Genomic DNA, 24,031 nt, shown 5'->3' with positions numbered 1-24,031 from the left:
GACATTCTCGACCACCCCGCATACACGACAAATTGACTGACGTAATTCCTTCATCTGATCTTTCACCTTCTCTAACTCCTGCTGAACCCATAGCATTTCATCATTTTCCTGGATGGCTGTAATAGAATCCCTTTGGTCAGCAAGTCCATCTCTCATTGCTTGAAGTTCTTGCATAATAGCCTCATCCCACCATTTCATAATATGGTCTTCTCCATCCTATACCGTATCATAGAAGTAAATATACCATAAGAATATTATCTATACTCAAATAATAATTATACCATAAGAATATTATCTATACTCAAATAATAATAACCCATCATACAATCTAACAATCTCATGGTTATTGCATCCAAAGAAAATCTTTCCAGGATTGTCGACTGTGGTGGAACATTTCATAACGGTTTCCCTTCCGCAGAAACATCTGTCAGGAATTCCAACTGTCAGGCCAGTAAAGTTTACTTTGGGTGGACCTTCACTCCATACTTGCAAAGAACTAGAAGATGGTTGAGTGTAGCTGTATAACCCCATATCTGTGTGCAAAATGAACAAAAAACTATGAGAACATATATATTTTCGAACAAAATTAGCTAAAGCGTTACAAAAGCAAATAGCCGACTTCCTATGATGAGAATACTTATCTGAAATGTCCTTCAGTTTCGAAGACGATAAATGATGAGGATAGAATCTGAATTTTAGAGAGCAACAATATCAGAATTTTAGAGAGAGAAATTGTGGAGAGAGAGAAATTATGGAGAGAGAGAAAGCACATACAAACTAGTGTTCACCTACAGAAAGAAGTATTTATATGGTTACCGAATCCGGTTAGGTTAAAGTAAGAGAATTGCTATGCATTCGGTTAGGTTCAGCTATCGGTTTGGTTAAATTGTTGGTGAGCTTAAAATAATATAATATTACTATTTGATGGCATAAGAAAGTCAACCATGAATAGTCTACAGAGAAGTCTACTTAAGCAAACCCTAAATCAAATAATTTTAACCTAATCATCCTTACCTCCCTTAATTTGACTAGTTTATATGTAAATTTATTTTATTACAATGTAGGAAGTCTATGTGGTTATTATTTGGTCAAATGGTTAACCAAATTATTTTTTATAATTTTCAAAATTAAAATTTTACCTATAATTAAGGAGTAGACTTACTTTTAAGTCAACCATGAATAGTCTACAGAGAAGTCTACTTAAGCAAACCCTAAATCAAATAATTTTAACCTAATCAGCCTTACCTCCCTTAATTTGACTAGTTTATATGTAAATTTATTTTATTACAATGCAGGAAGTCTATGTGGTTATTATTTGGTCAAACGGTTAACCAAATTATTTTTTATAATTTTTAAAATTTAAATTTTACCTATAATTAAGGAGTAGACTTACTTTTAAGTCAACCACGAATAGTCCACAGAGAAGTTTACTTAAGCAAACCCTAAATCAAATGGTTTTAACCTAATCAGCCTTACCTTCCTTAATTGGACTAGTTTATATGTAAATTTATTTTATTACAATGCAGGAAGTATATGTGGTTATTATTTGGTCAAACGGTTAACGAAATTATTTTTTATAATTTTTAAAATTAAAATTTAACGTATAATTAAGGAGTAGACTTACTTTGAAGTCTCCCCTTTGATGTCAATTTGAAATCAACCTTAAAGATATCTATTGCAGACTTCATCGGGTTAAATCTGTCATTTCGGCTTCTGTTTTTTTGTTTGGTCGTAAGGGGGTCAACTGTAATTTCAGCACCCTTAGTGGTTATATTTCTCAAAAAACGAATATGGGATCTACGAGCTCATTTAAATACAAATAAAGGTACTAAAAATGCAATTGTCCCACAAAAAATTATATAATAATTCGTAAAGTAACCCAAATTGAAAATTCATTTGGCATTCAAAATTGTTTTCTTGTTTGGCACTTAAACCAAATTAAATGTTCTGCCAACAAACCAAAAATTCAAATTTAATGTATGACCATAGTTGTTCCAAACTTATAATTTATTGTTTGTTTATCTACAGTATTTAAAAACATTTTCTAACTTAATTATGGAGTTGCGACAGAAGTAGAGTCCAAAGAATAATAAATAGAGATTAGAAAAGAGTATTATTATTTATTGTTAAATATTAATTTTTTAGAAATATAAGTGTTTAGTTGCCAAAAAAAATATATATATAATAGAATTTCTTAAACTAACTTTTTCAGAATTAATATTAAAATATATTTTTAGCATCTTTGTTTACATGAAGATGCTCTAAGTCCTTGATTGTTAGCAACACAGAAATGCACAACTTACCAAAAAGATTGGAGAGAAAACAAAAAATAAATACAAATTGATCCTACATGTGAGCAACATATAGAAATGTGGAAGCAGTTGAATTAACCTTCCTAAATCCTTTTCATATTTATCCAATTCCAGGTTCTAGAGCATACTTCTTGTTTGTGTGTATTCACGGCTTGGTATGACTAGATATGACAACTCAAAGAACTATTGAGTTAATTACAAAACTGAGTTTGCCCTAATTTTCTCTCCTAGACACTATAATCGAGGCGCCGCTATCACCATTTTTCTCCGACACTGGTAGAACTCCGGCTCGCTGGCGTCGGGATCTTCCAACCTCTCCGCTCCTCCACTACTTCCTTTATTTCTTTAGTTTCACCATTCAATCTTTTTTGCCCTTTTGTTTTCCCCTTTTGTTTCCCTACCAAACCTCGACATTTACCCTAGATCCAGACAAAGGCCTGATCTTGTTCTCCTACAGAAGGATGTGGAGTCCGGCAAGCCCCATCCTCACCTATTCACGCCTAGACTTACCGTCGATGGTACCAATGTCTTTGTGCTTCTTTTTTCTCCGATCCGGATTGTGCTTTGCCCCTGAAGTTTACTCTTCCTTAACGGCACTTGAGTCGTTGTTTGGCGAAGAATCTTCTAGAGTTTCGGCTTGTCTCCGTTATTTGACTCCCGTCTCAAAGGTCTGTCACCCTATGAGCTTGGCAGACCCATGCCTACTCCCACCGGAGATGCAGAACCCTTCACTCTCTCCGGGTAGCCGCCGCGCGAGTCAACTCCCCTGGCCATCCCCAACATCTTTTGGATCTCTGCGGATGAGCTCTGGACTTAAACTCGGCTTGCTAGCATCCCAAATGGTCTTGCCCAACCTCCAAAATCCCTGGTCTACTCCACCTATCCTTATGTTATCTAGTAAACATTTCTTAGGTTAATTGGTTGAACTCGGTATCTGAAGACTACATCTGAGAATCCAATTAACTAGAATGTTTTGTAGTAACAAAGTGTATGGTAGATCTTTGGTCCTTGCTCAATCGGTGAATTTGTTTTCTAACTGGAAGAACCAACAATCACTTTTATCCCTATGCTAACACTACAAAAAAAAACCTACATTAATAGCATATGATGATAGCTCGGTTTTCTCATTTGCTATTAAAGATGAGTTTAGAATTTTAGTCTTGATAAGATAGCATTCAATAAACGCTAAGCCAAAGAATCTCTAAGCGGGAATCAAAAATTACATTGTCCGCCAACACTTAACCAAATAATTCTAACGTATTCAAGCAAACTACTATCATCACCACCACCATTATCCGGGCTGTAGCCCCCCCCCAATCCCTGCCATGGTATTGCTTTTGCAAGTGCTCCTCGCTCCGGTGAGTTCCTTGGTCCTGATTCTTCTGTCAAAGTCACAAAGTCTTATGACCGTGATCTCCTTGTCATCTATCAAGTTCCTCGATGATAATAGTCTTGCAACCATGACCTCACATGTCTCAAGCTGCTTTTTGCATTTGTTTCACAGCTCTCCTGGACTATTGCTTGATGGTTTCTATCTCTTTGTGTATGTTTATGGCTTTGGGGAAAGGCTCTACTTGTAATTTCTTGTACTTTGGGAGTTTATATCCTCCTCTTTGTAATTCTACTATTTGAATGAATAGAATCATCAGTTTGTCCCCAAAAAAAAAAATATACAAATTTTACGAGTAGAATTTACAAATAATCACTTATCAATACAAAAATCCTTGTACAACAACAAAACAAAAGCACTAGGAGAGTATGTTGATGGGTGCACCTTGGGAACCTCGACTCAACAAAGAATATGCTAAGCTAGACCCTGCTGCCACGACCCTCCATAGTCTAGTAATTTTAAGAAACCAACCAATGATTAATTGCGTAATTGACATCGATAATGCCAGTAAAAACTCGAGTTTGAACCATGACACCCAATATGAACCTAAAGATTCAGACACTAATTCCTATCACTAAGGGCATGCCCATTGGTCATACTCATCTTGGTGTCTTAAACTTTTAATAAGATTAAAGTAATACTAATCTAAGTTTAGATCATCAATCCATTGTTTTTATTTTTTCTCCTCCCATTAGTCATCCTTTAACATGGGTGTCTTATATAAATTTTATTAAAATTGTGTTTTAAGTATATTTTATAATATTATAAATGTTGGTGTGAATATTACAACTATTACAACTACCAAGCAATTTGTGTTTAAGTGTTACCTTTGGAAACGTCGGTTTCTTGGAGAAGGCTTCATCGAAACTTCAGTTAAATCCAAGGAAACAGCTGAAACAGTAGCTACAGGTGAGTCGGAGAACACAATTAAAGATGTTGCAAAAGAAGCTGATGATGATGAGGATGATGATGATGATGAGGAGGAAGAACAGGAAGGGGATGAGGATGATGATGAAAATGAAGAGGAAGAAGTGGTAGTTGCAGAAACTGAGAATCAAGAAGAAGGAGAGGATTTAGTTAAGAATAAGGCTGCTGAAGCTAAGAAGCATCTTCAAATGATTGGAGTCCAACTCTTGAAAGAATCTGATGAAGCAAACAGAACAAAGAAACCTGGGAAGAGGGCATCTCGTATGACACTTGAGGTGTGTGTATTAATATGTTCATGAATTTAGTCACATGTTCATGAATATGATATTTTAAGCATGCTTACCAATGCCGACTACATTCATCAGGATGATGCAGATGAGGATTGGTTCCCAGAGGACCCATTTGAAGCATTCAAAGAAATGAGGGAAAGGAAAGTATTTGACGTGTCTGACATGTATACAATAGCAGATGTTTGGGGTTGGACATGGGAGAAGGATTTTAAGAACAAAACTCCGAGGAAATGGTCACAAGAGTGGGAAGTCGAGTTGGCAATTGTACTCATGACAAAGGCAAGAGTCCCTTCAAACCTCTAAATCATTATTATATAACTTTCTATGAATAATGTCAATAATGTAACAATAATAAACGTAATCATGAGTTTGTATAGATGATTGAGGGTGATGTTCCAACTATTGGCGATTGTGCGGTGATATTACGAGCTGCTTTAAGGGCTCCCATGCCTTCAGCCTTCTTGAAGATCTTGCAGACGACACACAGTCTTGGCTACTCCTTTGGCAGGTAACTCAGTTACAACCACTCTTTTGGGTTTAGTCAGTTAGAGAAGCTAGCCCAAGGCGATCAGTATGGCCAAACTTGACTATAAACAATGAAATCTGAATACCGGGTCTTGACTAAAAGACCAACAACCGTTTCTATCCAAAGCCAATAGTAGAAGTCAATAGCACAGAGAAAGTGAACCATCTTAGAGAAGCAACAAAGAAAAAAAAATTAACAGTCTCCTTCCGATCTAAATAGTAACAATGACCAAAAAAAACCAAAGTATAAGCAGATTTTAACTCAGTAAATGTGTTTTGATTGGAGACAGAAAGTTTCACCTTTTGGAGGACATGTGACATCTCCAACTGGTTTTAGTATATGATCCACAGGGCCGCCTGAATGAAACAAGGTACAAACAATTATAACAAGACGTTGAAAAATCAAAGGAGTAGTGAAAGAAGATGACATTCAAGTATCAGGATTTTACTTACAGGGGATTAGTGTGTTTTCCACGGTTTAATGATAAACTTTACTCGAAGCTGCATCATATTCAATAACCTTGATAGAAGCAGTGAAAATGCATAATAATAAGTAACTTAACCATGGTTTGTTGTGAGACTTAACCATGGTTAGTTTAGGTTATTTCTTGAGTCTATGGCTATATATAAGGTCTGAGAGAGTAAGAGAGGGTCATCGAGTATTTGGTGAGGTCTTTTAGGGGGAGTGGGAGGAGCTCCATTAATAAAATCCTCAGTCCCTTTTGTAATTCCAGTTCTATAATCTATCAAGTCTATTTTATATAAGCAAATCGTATCAAATTGGTATCAGAGCAGTTCGGTCCAATGGGAGATAGTGATGGTTCTGTAGAAGTTCTTGTTTATTATGGCGATGAAGATCCAGCGATGTGGATTTCATGGGTGGAAGATTACTTCACGGACTATGGATTCACCGAAGAGACAAAGATTTCCTTTGCATATGGATTTATGGAAGATGATGCTCTATTGTGGTTCCAGGAGTCACAGACTACGTTCACTAATTGGAATGAGATCAAGATTGGTCTGCGTCAACGATTCAGCAAAGGAAAAGAGAGTATTGTGACTGTATACACGCAGAGTGATGAATTTGACTCTAAGGTGAGCAGATGGTCAAGCTATTTAGATAGGCTGGAGAAATATCTCCTTGAGACTGAAGAACAGTTAGAAATCCCAAATCTAAGTGGTGAGAAGAAGGAGAAGGTAGCTTCTGACTGTGAGGAGATTAAAAGTGGGTTTGCTGACATAAAGAATGGAGAGACGCACGCACATGAGGCAGAAAAACAGATGGAGGCCAACAGAGGTGAAAATGCCTTCCAAGTGTTTTGATGAAATGCCTAATAGAAGAAAATGGAAGACGAAGAAGAAAAAGAAGAGGAAGAGATGGAAAACGCTTTCAGAGGTTGATGGGTCTGTAAGTGGTTTAGAACCAAATGGTGATACAGATTTGTTGAAGGTGTTGGCAGAGAGGAAAGGAGAGAATACTAAATTCTATTTCCCACATCTGTTAGAGGAAAAAGTAAGCCACGAGGAGCAATTTGCTAAGCTAAACAAGACAGGTATCACAATGTCTCTGAACTCCCACGAAGTGTTCGACAAAATGATCAGGAAGGAAAAAAGACAGAAAAAGAAGATCACTAGAGGAAAAACAAAGAGGGAAGAAGCGAGGACAGGAACCAAAGTGGACACAAAGACCAATCTAATGGTTCTGGAGAGGCAATGGAAAGGTCAAAGAGTGATAAGGAGGAAAAATATGGTGTATGGTAAACTCAGGAGATGTAAGTACAAATCAGGGAAATGGGATCACCTCAAATTTCAGTCTCAGATGAAGAGAGCCATGAAACGTCAAAGCACCAGAAGGAAAGAAGGAGGTAAAAGAGTCAAGTGTTGTTGTGTTGTGCTTCATAAGCTTCTACTGTGGGGAATTAAGGTTAAGAAGAAGAATTCGCAAACTCAGAACCAGGTAGACTGTTACCAATTGCTCGACAATATGGTGCTTAGTAGAAGTAAAAGAGTCATTAGAAAGGAAACATTCTCTAAGATGTGGAAGAAAGGAACAAAGTTCAAAGAGAAACACAAACGGAAGCCAAAGGATACATTTCATCACTATCTTTGTAAGAGAGGCTTTAGTGATCAACTTAAGAAGGAAAAGAAGAGATTCTACAACAAGCTCACTAAGCTCAAATACAGATTCAGGGTGCTGCACAGGGAGAAACTACTTCGACATCTGAGTAAGAACCAGTGCAAAGGTCATTAAACTTGGACAGTGAGAGAATCACAAGGGCTAACATGCTTTAGTCAATTGGGAAACATGAGAACTGACCAAGTGACTGACAAAATATGGCCGTTGAAGTTACCTAAGAAGAAGAAGAGAGCTTTTGTTGAGCAGAATTACAGAGTGAAGAAGAGTACAAAGCTGAAGCCTAAGAGAAAACTTACGAAGCTCAACAATTGTGTCTATGCACTGATTTGTGAAAAGCAGTTAAGGGGATTGATGACAGTTGATAAGCAGCAGTCCATGACAAGCGGGAAGAGAGTCAAATTTAAAAAGAAGTACAAGAACACTTGTGTGTTGCGAACGTATACGATAGAAGAAGCTCCACTAGGCAAAGGGTTAAGGGAAACGGCATATTTCAAAAGAATATGGGCCTTATCGCTCGGTAAAGAGCTTGCCACTGCTACCACAAGACATGCAGTGTGCATTGACGTTAACAAATGGATTCAGTTGTCATTATTGGGAATTGAAAAACTATTTAGTGCGGGCTTGAAAGCGTTGGATGGGAGACAGGGTGTTAGCCTGGAGATAGTTCCCTTGGTTCTTAGTGCAGGTTTCATGAGTGGTGATGATTCTTCTCTGGAAATTGTTGCTGCAATGGAGGTCTCAGCAAACAGAAGCATACAGTCTCATTTACCTACACTACTGCAAGTGGATGGGTTTGCCTACACTACTGCAAGTGGAAGGGCGAATGAATTTCAAATAGTGCTAAACATTAGTGTGGCCGCTGTTAGTGGAGAAATAGAAGTTAAGCTGATGGGGAAGGGGTTTCTTGTTGTCTATCTAAACAAGGTGGCTGAACCGGAAAAAGAAAATAATGGCATGGCGTGGGAAATTCGTTATCTGGAGCAAAAACTTTGGGAGATAGAAATGGTGTTTCAACTGGATGACGTCACGGCCAAACAGATAATCATGTTGCCTAGTTCAGTGTACTCTTTTGCAGAGAATATTAGTTATGACGAAATTGAAAACATGTTGACGTGTGAGACTCTGATACAAGCAAGAGACGTAATGTTGGTGCAGCTAAAGGAAAATTTCCAAGTCAGATCAGAACTGAATTTGGATTTGGAGGCCATGGACAATCTGAAAGCAGGGCATGAAGAGTTGTGGCTGAAGCGGGAAGTGCTGCCATATTTTGAATGTCCTGGGAAGCTCAAAGAAGGGGTTGGATAAACAGGTTGCTTATTTCAACCTTGAGGACAAGGTTGTTTTCAAAGGCAGGGGTAATGATAGAAGCAGTGAAAATGCATAATAATAAGTAACTTAACCATGGTTTGTTGTGAGACTTAACCATGGTTAGTTTAGGTTATTTCTTGAGTCTATGACTATATATAAGGTCTGAGAGAGTAAGAGAGGGTCATCGAGTATTTGGTGAGGTCTTTTAGGGAGAGTGGGAGGAGCTCCATTAATAAAATCCTCAGTTCCTTTTGTAATTCCAATTCTATAATCTATCAAGTCTATTTTATATAAGCAAATCGTATCAAACCTCCACATCTAAATAAGGATTAACTTCAAACATGTATCTGATCGAGATAAAGCTAACCACCTCCCACCAGTTTTCTCCTTCCCTTGTCGTTTCCAGACATTGATATACCTCGGTAGGTACATTCCTTGAAAATAGAATCCCAAATCAGTAAACAGTACTGTAAGCAAAGACTATGCATCTCATTCATATATAATGGGATCTCGTGAGAAAAACGTCGAGCTTATTCTAAGCAATAGGATCAAAACCTCGAAACCTTGATATTTCACATTATAAAACCCATTTCGAAAAACTAAAACAAACTTTGGAAAATCGAAATTTTCTCACAGTCAAACCAATCTTACAAACAAAAATCTGAAATTACAATACAATCCAAAAAAAGGAAAAAGGTTGATGAAATTTAATGGATCTTACTTGAGAGATCGATTGGAAAGATTCAACGAACTGGAAGTTCGAGCGGCCTTCAGGATCCGATCCATTAACACAGAAAACAAATCTCTCTCACTTCGTCGCTCTTCTTCTTCTCTGTCGTTTTGATCGGAGATGATATGTTAAAACAATTATCGCTTCGCCGCCGTCGTTGCCGTGATACCAGTCTTCTTCTTCGGCGCCTTTTAACCTTCGACCAACTTTGCTGTTCATCCCATGGCTCTCTCTACCAATCTGAGCAGATACGAGGCTGATGTTAGCCTCATCGTTGGTCGCTTGTTTGTGGTGGATTTCTTCTGCTTCTCTACGATAATTACCAACGATGATGGATTACCACGTACAGCTTCGTAGTGGTTCATCTCAGCTCACTTTGATGTATCAGTGGTTTCGATCTATGTTAAATTTTGTCTTCTCGGTTTGAATTTAGTTTACTGTTGGGTTAAGATCGTTTGTTTATGTTGGGTTTGAATTTAGTTCACTTTGATGTATCAGTGGTTTCGATTTATGTTGAATTTTGTCTTCAAGCACGTAGATAAGGGTTAGTGGGTAGAGAAAAAAAGAGTGTTTTGGTTTTTTAGTCTGGTTAGATAGATTTAATTTTATGATATGTTTGCTTAAAATATTATTGTTTCTGCGGTATCCTCTCAAAACGATGGGGATGGTCGCAGAACTTAAATGACATGATTCTTGACTATCTAAAGCAATATGCTTGCACGCGAGTATGAGTTTGCTTCACCTTGCACCACTTGGAATCAAAACTCATTTAGCTTGCGTGTAACTTTGAGGTCTGCTGCGCACATTTCACCACCTAAAATCGGTCTGATAATTGTTATTTGTTCATTGCAGTGCAAGACAACAGGGGATACACATTGATGAAATTGTTCAGCAATTGAAGATCCCAAAGAACAAGCTAAAGTATGCTCTTTCCTACTTTCTCCTTATAACCTCTATCTCTCTTTACTGTCAAAGTTGTTGGGTTGATGAGTTTGCGTTGTTTTGTTTCTGGTGTATGTATAGGGGCCTTATCAAATCATGAGTTTGGTAAATCCGTAGATAAAGAGTCATTAGTATTGTCCGGTGGTTTGAGAGTTGTTTTCAATATCTAAAACCTAGGATCACGTTTATATAGCTCACTTCTATTGTTTCATAGGACATGTGGTCACCAATTCTCGCTTAGGGGTATTAATTTAACTCCCCTTCTGATTACAAACTTGATTGCTTTTTAGGTAGTGATTCTGTAGATAGTGCTTTCCAGTTATGTTTCTGACGATAGTTGTTTTATGAGAAGGAAGCTACAAAGATGCTAAAGATATAGAATTTGAGGGTCTTGGCCTACGAAGACATGACTGAACGTCGCTGCCAAGAAGACGACGGTATGACCTTGATTTCTTTTTTTTTTTCTTCTTTTAATTTGTAGTAAGTTTTCGAACATTCAATTATTAACGTTAAGAAAGAAGATTTGTTGCTCAATCCCTTGAAATGCTCTGTGGAAAAATGTATGTTCTATTTTAAATGCTGAGCCTTTTTTCTTGTCTTGCTCTCTCTTATAATGTGGCTTAAGTGTTTGCTGAAATGTCGAGTTCTAATGGTGTTTCTTGAAAGCATGAAGACGTTCTGGTGCTACAAGGCTGTGTTGTAGGACTTTGGAAGATGTTTACGCGTCTTGGAGGAGTCACGGATATTGGATGACGTGGAAATACTTTTGAAGGCTTGTTAATTAGAGGACAAGATATTATCATATTGACTTGAAAATTTGGACTTATCCTTGTTTAGGAAAGTAGGTTATAGGAGGGTTCCTATATATTGTATTATTAGGCCAAACAATGTTTGGCCGTTCAAAAAGAATTTTAGAGAACTAAGCGAGAAAGCTTTTAGGGTTCTTAGGGATTTTGGTTAGATTAAGAATTGGTCAGTGACAAGCCGTGTTGACTGTGTGTAAATCTGATTAAACATATCTTGTAAGATTGTTTAAGTGATTCTTAATAAGAAAAGAAGTTCTTTTCAATATTGGCTGCATCTTCGTTTTTACAATTGGTATCAGAGCAGTCAACCAACGAGAGCTCTATACTCGCTACAGGTTGAGATCTTGGGATAATGATGCAGTCGGGTAATGAGTTGATGATGCTTCAAAGGGCTGTGATCTTAGATGAACAAAGCTATGGTCATTGGAAGGTCCGCATGGTTCAGTTGATCCGTAATCTTGGTGAGGATGCTTGGACGGCTGTTGAAGAAGGCTGGGAGCCTCCATATGAGAAAACTGAAGCTGGTGACAATATCACTAAACCTAAAGCACGCTGGACAGTGGAAGAAAAAAACTTGTCTAAATACAATGCTAGGGCTCTTAATGTTATCTTTGGTGCTATTGATGATGATGACTTTAAGCTTGTTCAAGGTTGTGAGTCAGCCAAAGAAGCTTGGGATATTCTACAGAAGACTCATGAAGGAAACTCAAGTGTCAAAATAACAAGATTGGATCAGCTTGCTTCTCAATTTGAAGTCCTAAGGATGGATCCAAAACAGACAATCTCTCAGTTCAGTGCTAAAATGAGTTCTATTGCCAATGAAGCTAAGAATCTTGGTAAAACATACAAGAATACCAAGTTGGTTAAAAAATTAATTAGGTGTCTGCCATCTAAGTATGCAGCACACAAAGCTGTCATGAGAGTCTCTGGAAACACTGATACTTTGAAATTTGAAGATCTGGTTGGTATGTTGAAGTCAGAAGAGATGGAGGTTGCTGAAGAACAGAGAATTCATGACAAAGGGATTGCATTCAAGGTAGATGACACAAACGACCAGCTGAAAGAGATAAAAGATATCATGTCCTTGATGGCAAGAAACTTTCGAAAAGCTCTCAAGCGTGTTGAAAAAGGACAGGGACGAGAATTAGCATGCTGGAATCGAAGTGCTACAGGGAGGTCTTGTTCTACGCCAAATGTATCTGAGAAAGAAAAAGCTAATCGGAGAAAAGAGATTCAATGTCTTGAATGTGGTGGTGTTGGTCATTACAAACTTGAGTGTCCAATGGTTAAGCGCAAGGCGATGAAGTGCTTTGAATGTAAAGGGATTGGACATTTAAAATTTGAATGCCCAAACATGGTGAAAGGAAATAATAAGGCATATGTTAGCTTTAGTGATTCAGAATCAGAGAGTGATGGGGATGAAGAAGATGGACGAATGTTGAATCTTTTTGCATACAGTGCTAAAAGTGATGATATAGCTGATGAAAGCTCAGATGATGATGATGAAGATTCAATTTCAAAAGAGAGCTACTGTATTTTGTATGACAATTGGGTTCAGTTGTGTAATGAAAAGCTGTTACTTGTCAAGGAAAAACTAAAATTGGAAGCCAAGGTCAATATGCTAGAAGAAGAATGTAAGTCTGAAGTTACAACTTGTAAGGAGCTACTTCCTGCTGAAAAGGAGTCGCTTGAGAGAAAGTTGAGAAATCTTCAAGAACTCTATGGTTTGGAGAAGGAAAGATCAACAAGCCTTGACAGGGAGCTGAATGAGAATCACAAGAAGATTAGGATGTTGAATGATGGTGGCAAGAAGCTTGATGAGATACTATCTATGGGAATTGTAGGATCTCAACATCAAGGTCTGGGTTATCATTAAGAGGAGACTATTGAGCTGTGGTCTCGTGATAAATCAGTAAGTTTCGTTAAGAGCAATGTAAATCATGAAGCTGAGTCAAGTATTCTGGAAAAAGTGGTACAACAGAAGGTCTCTGTAGCACCAACCTAGAACACACGACATCAACATATATCTTCTCTTGAGCGAAAAGGTTGGATAAATCCAAGCGAGGACGAAGGGTTTATGAATGCTTTCATTGTGGTAAAAGTGGTCATGTGAGATCTTTCTGTTACAAGTTTAAGAACAAGATCAAGGAGCTTTGGATGGCAAGAAAGTGTTTTATTGATCCCTTTCATTTTTCTAGAGTCTGGGTGGCTAAAAAGGATTTGTACAATAAAAGTTTCGAGAATGATGAGACAAAGTATGATCAAGGTTGCAAAGAAACTGAGGAAATCAACCTATGTTGCAATCTCTCGAAGATAGTCACTGAAGATGATGTTGGGGTTGAACCTCAGGTTCTACATAATTATGTTGCAGAACCACCTGTACAAGAAAAAGTCACAACTGGATCAACAAGATCCAATAGTAATGATTGGAATGATGAATCATCAGGAGTCTTAGCTACATCTAAACAGTTGCAAGGTCATAAGAATCAGTTTGCTGCAGTTGCATTTGTTGAGCAAACCGTTCATCATGTTCAGCTGAATTCTCAAGGAGTGCTGCAACATTGTTTTGTTTCACAGGTTGAACCTAAGAACATTATAAAAGCTCTTGAGGATTATTTTTGGTACAAGGCATGATAGGAAGCTTGTTGTGTCTCCCTGCATATATGTCTTCATCCTTGTTTTTATATGAATGTGCACTCACGCTGGGGGAGTATGATGAGATGATGATATTGGTGATGATAGTGATGTTGTGGCTGAATGTGGTTGAGGCTTATGGTTTTGAAAAGATTCTAGTACTGTTCACATCTGGAGCTTGAGTTGTCACATTCAGAGAAAAAGGGGGAGAATGAAAGCATGAAGACGTTCTGGTGCTATAAAGCTTTGTTGTAGGACTCTGGAAGATGTTTACGCATCTTGGAGGAGTCATGGATATTGGATGACGTGGATATACTTTTGAAGGCTTGTTAATTAGAGGACAAGATATTATCATATTGACTTGAAGATTTGGACTTATCCTTGTTTATGAATGTAGGTCATAGGAGGGTTCCTATATATTGTGTTATTAGGCCAAACATGTTGTTTGGCCGTTCAAGAAGAATTTTAGAGAACTAAGCGAGAAAGCTTTTAGGGTTCTTAGGGATTTTGGTTAGATTAAGAATTGGTCAGTGGCAAGTCGTGTTGACTGTGTGTAAATCTGATTAAACATATCTTGTAAGATTGTTTAAGTGATTCTTAATAAGAAAAGAAGTTCTTTTCAATATTGGCTGCATCTTCATTTTTACATTTCTTTTGTGTGTATATATGCTTTAAGGTCGAGTTTTGTTATTAGACTAAGTTACCGCAAAAGAAGAAAACAAAAATCTTCGTAATGAATGTGTTTCTGTATTGCTTCTAAGTATGTTAATGTCTACCTCAAGCTTCTCGTCAAGGAGACCAAAAGGCTGGTTCTTATCTTTTTTATGATTTTGTTTTTCTGTTTGTTGGCTGAATGGTTTATTGAGATTTGGTCATTTACTTTGTGATAAATTTGGAAGTCGTTTTTGGGTGAGGTTGCAGGTAAGCTCATGGCAGTTGGTAAGCTTTCAAGAGATGGAAGATGGTGTTATATAGTGTTTGAGATTGCAGGTAATATTAGGTTTTGTTATTAAAACTGATATTGGTTTTTATAGATTTTGAGTCATGTGTTAGTGTTTCTCTACCATTATTCATTCTGGCTTGAGCAGTTCATTTAAAAATCTAGGTTATTTACTCTCGATTTATTGATTTAATACCACTCTTGATTTTGATAGTGAATGTCCTTTTGATATTTCATTTCCTTATTAGTAGCAGATATGCTTACTTTTGTTGGTCCTTACTTATTGAACAAATGGAAGTTAGAATTGAGAACTACATGCATCTCAAGTTTTAGTACAATAAAAGCAAGTAACACGAATTAATTTTATAATTTTCGGCATTAGTAATAAACAAAATCGAAAACAACAAGTGATTTCACTATGGTATATCCTTGGAATTTTTTTTTTCTTTTGATGAGAATCAAGATAGGGACGGCGAGAATCAACGGGGGCCTGAGCTAATACTCACGTCGAGACAGATTCACTAGCCAAATTTGAGTTAATGGATTATGACCCAGTTAGAGGTATATGCCCCATCATATGTTTTGGTCGGTTTGGTCTGTTCTGGTTTGGTCTATTCTGAACTGAATTAAGTAGTTAGGTTTGAATTGATTTGTTTTCTTTTTCTTTTGGAATTTCTGGTTCGGTTCACATAAAATATATTGTAGCCAAAGTGAAACCGATTCTTTTGATTTTGCTTGTAATCTTAGTTTATATACGATGACTTTGGTACATAATATTTCGCTTAACAAACTTTGGTTTAGACAAATAATTGATCTACATCATATAAGACATGTGTTCCCCCTCAAAATGCCACTAGATGGCAAACAACCTCTTCAAAAATGCTAGGCACACATTAGTTTGATATCAAAATGCCACTTGATGCCAAACAACTTCTTCAAAAATTCTAGGCACACATTTGTTTGATATAATAATGATTTTAAACAATATGATTTGTTACATATTATATTTCAACTAAATAAAAAAAATTATCCAAAAAATTATCCTGCAACATAGCGCAAACTAAATACACATACTGTCATAAGATCCACCATGTTAATCAGAAAAAAAAAAAAAATAAATAAAATAATGCTTTCTATCACTGTAAAAGATCTGCGTGAGTATTGAGAAAAAGAAGTTTCTTAGTTTAACAAAACAACTCGATTTTGTAATGAGGTTATCTATCGGCTCGGTTCGCTGTTTCTACCGGTACTCCATGGTTTTTTATATCTTTTTTTCTTTTTTTTTTTTAATTACAAAAATATATTCTTGCGAAATCTCACGTTTATTATACAAAATAAAAATAAAAACGATGTTTATCTAAAAAAAATTAATGCAACAAATAATAACGAAAAAAATTACCATTGAACAAAATCAAATATTTATTAATTATAAAATTTGATTCCAAATAACATAATGAAAAATTATTTATAAATATACAAAACAAAAAAAGTTTATAGAATAAAAACAGTCCCGCGGCGTAGCGCGGGTACCAACCTGTTATTTTAAAAATTTGTTTTAAATTTTAATAAAATGATAAATTACGAAAAATAAGAGTTCTATTGCTAATGATGTTCAGTAAACTATTAAGCTTTATGACTTTCTAACTGAAAATCAATTAAAATAAGTGTAAGTTTTTGGAACTTTGATGAACTAAAACAGATTTTAGGTGGATCTTCTCCTATCCAAAAATATGTTGCTTTGTGCTGTCTCTGTGCACATGAGTAAGAGTATATTTATGTGAAATTCGTTCTCATGAAAATAATTTAGTGAGCGTTTAGTGAGCGTTTTAGATGAAAATAAATTCCCACTCTCTAACTTACATATCTCTAAAACAAAATGTATCTACGATCATATTGATGTGGTACAATATTCCCTTTATTAATACTCTATTTATGCATAATTTCTAAATTTTATTTTTTCACATATCTGGTGGTGAAAAGAATTTCGATAAGTGATTTTTCGCAATGATTTGATTGTTTTCAACATTGAGTAAAGTGGTATTCGAAGGGTTTAATAGTACTAAACATGATAAAGAGACAGATATTGGTAGGTTCAATTCTTCTCTGGGTAGGATCCACCATCTTGTTAGCCACCATTACTTCCACATTCTGCATCATCTATCCAGAGGCCCGCACGCAAACTCTCCTGTCCCGCACGGAGCTGTGACCTGGCCAAGGTACGCAACTGTAGAAACTATCATAAGAACTGTATATAAGCATAGACCAAACTGAATTCTCTAAAGATACATTGTGATTTCGGTTGATATACATTGACTTTTCAATATCTTAGCTTTTTAGATCTTCAGAAGTCCTATCAACTATTATCTATGTATAATTTCACCAACACATAATCTTTATAATTTAATTAAACCAACTCTCACCGCTCATCACGGTGTCATGATAACGCCGCCACCATCCCCACCCAAACGCAAACGCACACCATGTCCACTCCTCTTCATATGTTAATATCTTCGGCCAATCCTCAACCAACTTTGAATTAGGCATTTCCATCTCTTCCTCCATAATCTCCGTCGCACCTTTATCTTTCTCCTCCTTTTCCTTTTCTATAACTTTATTTTGATATTTTTGTGTCTCTTCTTTCTTTCTCATCGACTTCATGATCACCAACGAGTTGTGTTTGGGCGGCAGAGATTTCATGCTCTCTTTATGAACACTAATTCGAGCTTTCGCGGTCATCCTCGCATGTTTTGATTGATCCCTTCGAGTTTCCTCTCCTTTTCTTGATCTATTCCTCTCTTTACCTTCATACACCGAGCTTACGCGAGCTCTCTTCATAGAATCCACGTGCGTTCACACATTTTTTACATAAACGGTCGGTGTTTTATAACTCGGAATAATAGGATAAGACTTAATCTCTCCCATATATAAAACGTGTATATATTTAAATGTGTCAACATATATAGACTAGTTGTTACACACGTATGAGTCTCCGACGGCTTTGATATATTTCTTCTCTCTGTCAAAAGAGTTCCAGAAAGTGTAATAGTAAGAGCAAAGAATCGAACACAAATTTTCAAAAGAACAAGATTCGATTTACACAAAAGTAGGGAAAGATAAAAGAAAAGCTAAAGATGAAAAGGTGATTAACGTGTGAAGTATGTATGTTGTTATATAAAAGAAAAAGAAATTATCGTCAAGAGTAAATCCAGCATTAGTTAATGGTCCCTGAGCTGTAAAGGACAATTCTCTCCCTTGTAGAAGATCTTTATCTCCTCTAAACATGGAAAATAGTCCACGAAATGTTTTATCATGTGCATCTCTTTGGATGTTCCTTGGAACCCTTTAATCTCTAACAATTTTACAGGACAAGATGTGAGTGAGCGACCCTTTTCTTTACGAGAAAGGCAGTCACAAGCATCCCCGCAATTATCAGTGACATAGTGCAAGAGACCCTGAAAGTTCATAAAGGAGACAATAAGAGATTCAATTCAAAGTAAGAACTTTATCTTTGGCAGATGAGTTGTTCTTTTATACCTCAAGGACTAAAGTTTCTGCATGTGGACAGTTCCTTAGAAGAACTGGCATCGCTTGCCATCCTCGACTCTTGTTACTCTTAATAGTTAACGATTTGAGGTTGTTGAAGACAGGCATCGATTCACAACACAGAGAAAGCACCTAAACACAAGCCAATCCACAATAAGACATTTTGCCGATACAGGCTTCAAAACACGACCTTCACTAGTTTATGAGTTAATGACGTCAGTTAAAAATGGGACTAACTAAACAAGTCCGTCATGATTTTCCTACTTTTATTTCCTGGGGACAATTTGAATAAGGATGTTACAACTGACCTCGAGAGTATTGGCAGACAAGTTCAGACACCGAACATTTCGCATGCCTTTTATAAGGTTCCCCACATTTACTAATCGGAGAACAACATCATCCTCCACCAAATCGTTATTTGCCGCTCTAGCTCGCTCGATTTGTTCTTCAGTTACCAAAAGGCTGATTCTAGCATCAAATAACTTCTCCATTTTAACTACAGGGTAGTCTTTAGCAGCAAACTCAGAGTAACAGAAGTAAACAAGACTAGGTGTATCAAACGAAAAAGTGCCTAAACAATAGTTGCGATCTATTGTTAGGGTCTTGAGGGTTGCATTTGACACGATGACATCTCTATCTCCCCAGTACATACTAACCAGGAATAACTCCTCCAACGCACACTACAAGAAAACATGTATTTTGGGACCATCAAAAGCGTCACAAAATTGTCACAAAATAGCTATTTGAGACTAACTTGAGACTAAATGAGATGGTCGCTAATAATTGGTCGCAAATTTAGAAAGTGACAAGATAGTCGCAAATATGCGACTGATTAGTAACAATAAAAAGGGGTCGTATATCAGCCACTACATTAAGACTAACTATTATAGTCCTACTTAGAGACTAAATTGTGACTAAAACTTTAGTGATTATTTTGTGACATTCCGAGGTTAATTCACAAAAAATATATATATATATTATTTTATATTATATTATTTTATTTTAATTTAGTTTATTTTGTCTCACATTATTTTTTATATTAATAAATAAATTACACAAATGATTTTTCTTTATTAAATATTAATTTCGAAATATACATGTGCGTATATACATTTTGCCTCACATCATTTTTCATTTGAATAAATAAATTACAGAAATGATTTTTCTTTATAAAATATAAATATTAATTTCGATATATACATGTGCATATATACATAAAAAATATACATGTGTATAGTATCGACATTGTGGATGGCCCGTGAAAAGCTTGCCGGCGACGAGTTTTTCAGGCGGTGGAGGAAAAGGAGAGGGAGATTGGTAACGTGTCGGCAGAGAGGAGTACGCTCGAGACGGAGTAATGACGGAGGATTCGAGATCTGGTGGTGGAGGATGGCGAAAGCTTTGAGATCTGTTGGTGTGAACGAGAACAGAAGCTTCGAGATATGATGTGGTGAAGGACGGCAGAAGCTTCTAAGTGTGGTTGGTGGTGGTGGTGAGCGACGGAAGCTCCGAGATCTAGTGGTAATGAAGCCGTGAAGGCGGAAGCTTTGAGATCTGGGGGAAAATGTGAGAAAAGAAGAATCGATTGGTAGATGAAGGATAAAGGTGAATGGGTTAGTTGATTTGTGTTCGTTGTGTCTAAATTGACCACCTTATCGAAAAATGTAGAACTTTGAAGAAACGAGACAAGGAGGAAAATAAGAGAGAAAGGGGAATAGAAGGAGAAGATATGGACCGTTGGATCTAATTAATTCAATGGTGGATGATTGCAATCCTTATCTTTATGTATCAGCCAATCAGAAGCTTTCTTCTTTTAAAGTGAATAAAATCCAAGAACACTCTTATAAACATTCTTATCAATTTATCTTAACTAAGGAAAAATAGAAATAATCCATGAATATTATAAATAAGCTAATAGTGTTTATTTTATTTATTTTAGGAAGTACTGTATATTTCACAATAATTAATTAAATTTAGGCTTTCAATGATTATATTTTTTGTGAAAATTTAAGTGTTGAATTTTAATTTGAGATATATATATATATATATATATCAGTTAAAAAAAACAAAACAATGTTTTGATAAGTTAGTTTTATAAGATGCAAAACTAACAATTCACCACTGAAATCATAAGATGCAAAACTAACAACTCACCACTGAAATCAAATGTAACACTTGTACATGTAATATAAAATACAAATATTTTGTTAAAACATTGAGAACAAGAGTTCTATAGAGATTTTTGTGTATATATTAGTTCAAACCAATCTAGAAACTTAACATATTAACATTATATAATGTGAGTTTGGAAATTAAAATTCCAAGATTTAATAAAAAGTAGTAAAGTAGTCACAATATAGTAGCACAATCGATGTTAGTTTGTGACATACTTGCGACTATATCATAAATTATTATACACGGTCGCAAAATAAGTCGCAAACTCGTCATTAAAAAGTAGTAAAATAGTGACATATAACACAAGTCCCAAACAAGTGGCAAAATCGTCGTGAATTGTAACTATTTTGTGACGATTTGATATACATCACAAAACAAAATCTTGAATTCTACACATAATGGTTAAAACTGTTACTATAAGTCACTCATGTTAGTAGTATATAGTAGATATATGAAGTAAAAATTAGCAAAACTTTGTTTTCACACCTTAGTTTTGAAAATTTTCTAAATTCCTAAACATTCTCATAAAAAGAACATGTAACACTTAACTTAGATTTGAACCTTATACATGTTTTGTTTCTAAACATTGATATTTAAGATTTTGACAAAGTTATTATAACTAAGTTCAATCAAATCAAAGCATATACGTATAACTAAACATGTAAATAAATCTCAAATGTGAAATTTTGATTTTTAAAAAATCGAGAGTGGGTAAATAGTCTCAAATTAGTAGCTAAATCAGGTGTTAGTCGCAAATTCTTTAAGTGTTAGTCGCAAAAGAGTTGTACATTTGCAACTAATTTGCGACTATTTTACATACTAAAACAGTAGTCGCACATCGGTCTCAAATTGTGATTACTTCGCGACCAAAAAATTTTCGTCGCAAACAAGTCACAATCTAGTTGCTAAGATGAGACTGTTGTGCGACCACTTTATATCGTTGTTAATAAGCAACATTTTTCTGACCGTTTATACTGTAGTCGTTTATACGTCTTAAAGTAGTCACATAAGGGTTGCTTTTTTTGTGACCAAAAAAATAGTCACAAACTGGAGTCCCAAAATGCATGTTTTCTTGTAGTGGCAGGCAAAGCACGGAAAGAGAACTTATCAACAAATAACCCAACTGAGCGAAGATGGAGATTTTTAAGCATTGGTAAGAAAACGTCCCTAGCCAACAAATCAATACCAACATTGCTTAGTTTCAGCGTGACCAGATTCCTGCTCATGAAACATACTGATGATAGTTGAAAACAGTCTGCGACAAGCACTTCAAGTTCGGAAACCCCGCGAGCCAAGACGTTGCTTATCCAACAATCTACTCGGTCTGATGATACAAAGATAGTTCTAAACTTGAGGGAGAACTTATTAATGGGAGAATGATTACTACCCTGCAATGCCAATACTCTATCAACGAAATACACGAAGCTCAGATGAATTTCGTACCTACTCTGCTTACCCTCTTCAGGATTCAGAAAGACAGAGTCATCAAAAATAAGATTAGGGACAAATGCAATCAAATCGTGCCACCTCTTTGACAAAACAGATGTCAAAGCAGCCTCTTTGGTGGTAAGGAATGACAATATATGACAAAGAATCTCTTCTGGTAGGTCGATTAAGAGATCCATCTGATCTGCACTAAAGAATCCCAAGTCAGGGATCACCACGCAAATAAAAACTTTGGGATCTTTGTATACATTCGTTACTATAGAGGAGTTATGGTGAGATTTATGTTGAATTTCTTGTTGTCATGAATTCGATCGGGTTTGAGGACGGTTCACGGCGTCTATAGATCAACGGTGGTGGTGTTTGTTGGGGGTAGATCCCACCCCAACAAAAGGCCTGGCCCAGCAAAAGGCCCAAAATAGGCCTCTCAAGGAAAGAGGGGTATTTTGGTCTTTTTGCTGAACGAACCGACACGATTCCCTACAAATATGAGCGTACGGTCTTCGGAAAGAGGATCGCGAAAAAGGCAAGAAAATTCGTACAGCAGTTGCAAACCCGCAGCTCGTCCAAGCAGAAGTCAATGACCTCAAAGTCAACACCTTTGGAATCGACGAGTGAACAGCTCGTCCATTATACTCATCTGCCCTTGTAACTCGTTTAAGTCGGCGTTGGATGGTTCGTCAAATTCCAATCCGCTGATCATCGTCTGCCAATGACGGCACGACTCCTTCAAATCCTTCAGCACGTTTAGTGGAGCGCTCGCGCCTTCCGCAACCATCTCCTCGAGATACGCGCAAATTCCTTCTGCACGGTTGCTCTCGCAGAAGTAATGCTTCAAGCTCTCCAACTGCATAATGTAGCGTCGCAGCACGTCGATACGAGTTTTACAAGCCTCAATATCCTCGTGACCCTCAAACGGCCTTCGACCGACGACATCCAGGTCGCCCGGTTCAAGGTCGGGTAGTGTCACTTCCATGAACGATGCTTTGCGGCGAGCGCGCTCTTCCACCAATTCGTCCCACCGCTGCCTCGGGACAAAGAGCCCTTCGTCAATCAAAACCTTGAGGCACTCGACCAGACCATCAACGCGGCACAAGGAGAAGTAACGTTCGAATGAACGACAAATTACGATAATATAGGCCCTCAGTCGCCGAACGCGTGCGTGATAGTAGTTGAGCTCCGCACGAACTGACGTATCAGGTCCCATGGCAAGTCGTTCCAAACTCTTCACACCAACCTTGAAATCACCGGTGTCGAAGCAACTCCTCCCTACAAGACAACAAACCTCACCAAGAGAACGAAAATAAAATGTGCAAGGCTATTTATAGGAGCAAAAGGCACGGGTTCCAACAGACACAAGTTTCAAAAAAAAGAAGAGGATAAGCCTTTTGACCAATAAATGACGTTCAAAAATAAATGCATTAAATGAGATTCCAAAACTAAATGCATTAAATGAGACTCCAAGAAGTAAAGAGTTTGCATGGGAGCCGACCCCAGAACACGGCCGTGTTCGTAAAAGTACGAGGGAGCCGACCCCAAAGACACGGCAAAAGAAAGATAGTACGAGGGAGCCGACCCCTCAACACGGCGACTGCGACAACAGAGTAATCACGAGACTAAGCCAGCGACCTGAGACTCGTGCCCGGGAGTTGAAGGACGTGGTAGTCCTTCGGCAGGACGGTCCGTGACTTGCTCCTCGGCTCCATCAGAAGGACGGTCAGTGACTTGCTCCTCGACTCCATCAGAAGGACGGTCGTCGACCTGCCCCTGCTTGTCCAGTTCTTCACCCCCGTCGCCTTCGATCTCCCCACTCTCAGACCCGTCGTCTCCCCCTCGTCATTACAACCCTCAGTATTCCCGCTAATTGGGGAAGCGACCCAAGTCGGAATTTGGGGAAGAGGCCCGGAAAAAACTTGGGACAAGTCGAAG

At 37.2% G+C, this 24,031-nt stretch overlaps 3 protein-coding genes and 2 long non-coding RNA genes across 9 annotated transcripts; 2 read left to right on the top strand and 3 right to left on the bottom strand.

Moving 5' to 3' along the window:
- The first annotated feature begins 4,076 nt into the window (after positions 1 to 4,076).
- LOC104734066 (uncharacterized) lies at positions 4,077 to 5,222 on the top strand. Its single transcript, XM_019233721.2, has 3 exons — positions 4,077 to 4,209; positions 4,558 to 4,904; positions 4,995 to 5,222. The coding sequence occupies exons 1-3, from the start codon at positions 4,077 to 4,079 to the stop codon at positions 5,220 to 5,222; spliced, it is 708 nt and encodes a 235-aa protein (XP_019089266.2).
- Positions 5,223 to 5,660: 438 nt separating this feature from the next.
- Positions 5,661 to 9,757, bottom strand: LOC147933036 (uncharacterized). Its single transcript, XR_015573715.1, has 3 exons — positions 9,611 to 9,757; positions 5,898 to 9,323; positions 5,661 to 5,801 (listed from the first exon to the last, which is right to left on the bottom strand). It is a non-coding gene; the product is annotated as an uncharacterized LOC147933036 (long non-coding RNA).
- On the top strand, positions 9,416 to 11,630 carry LOC104733004 (uncharacterized). Of its 5 annotated transcripts, none has more exons than XR_759029.3 (4): positions 9,416 to 9,962; positions 10,472 to 10,540; positions 10,914 to 10,998; positions 11,228 to 11,630. It is a non-coding gene; the product is annotated as an uncharacterized LOC104733004 (long non-coding RNA). The 5 variants fall into 5 exon arrangements; XR_015573713.1 differs by having other exon boundaries at positions 9,824 to 9,962; positions 11,187 to 11,504; XR_015573712.1 differs by having other exon boundaries at positions 9,838 to 9,978.
- Positions 11,631 to 17,177: 5,547 nt separating this feature from the next.
- Positions 17,178 to 17,791, bottom strand: LOC104733005 (uncharacterized). The gene has a single exon (XM_010452613.3). The coding sequence runs from the start codon at positions 17,774 to 17,776 to the stop codon at positions 17,342 to 17,344; it is 435 nt and encodes a 144-aa protein (XP_010450915.2). The 5' UTR covers positions 17,777 to 17,791; the 3' UTR covers positions 17,178 to 17,341.
- Positions 17,792 to 17,987: 196 nt separating this feature from the next.
- On the bottom strand, positions 17,988 to 22,464 carry LOC104734067 (F-box/LRR-repeat protein At1g52650-like). The gene is made up of 4 exons (XM_087478311.1): positions 21,742 to 22,464; positions 18,793 to 19,164; positions 18,476 to 18,616; positions 17,988 to 18,393 (listed from the first exon to the last, which is right to left on the bottom strand). The coding sequence occupies exons 1-4, from the start codon at positions 22,282 to 22,284 to the stop codon at positions 18,157 to 18,159; spliced, it is 1,293 nt and encodes a 430-aa protein (XP_087334437.1). The 5' UTR covers positions 22,285 to 22,464; the 3' UTR covers positions 17,988 to 18,156.
- Positions 22,465 to 24,031: the final 1,567 nt, after the last annotated feature.

This window comes from Camelina sativa, chromosome 12, assembly GCF_030686135.1.
Source record: "Camelina sativa cultivar CO46 ecotype springtype chromosome 12, ASM3068613v1".
Taxonomy (NCBI): domain Eukaryota; kingdom Viridiplantae; phylum Streptophyta; class Magnoliopsida; order Brassicales; family Brassicaceae; genus Camelina; species Camelina sativa.
Note: the sequence above shows the minus strand (reverse complement) of the source record. Positions and strands in the feature narration are given on the sequence as shown.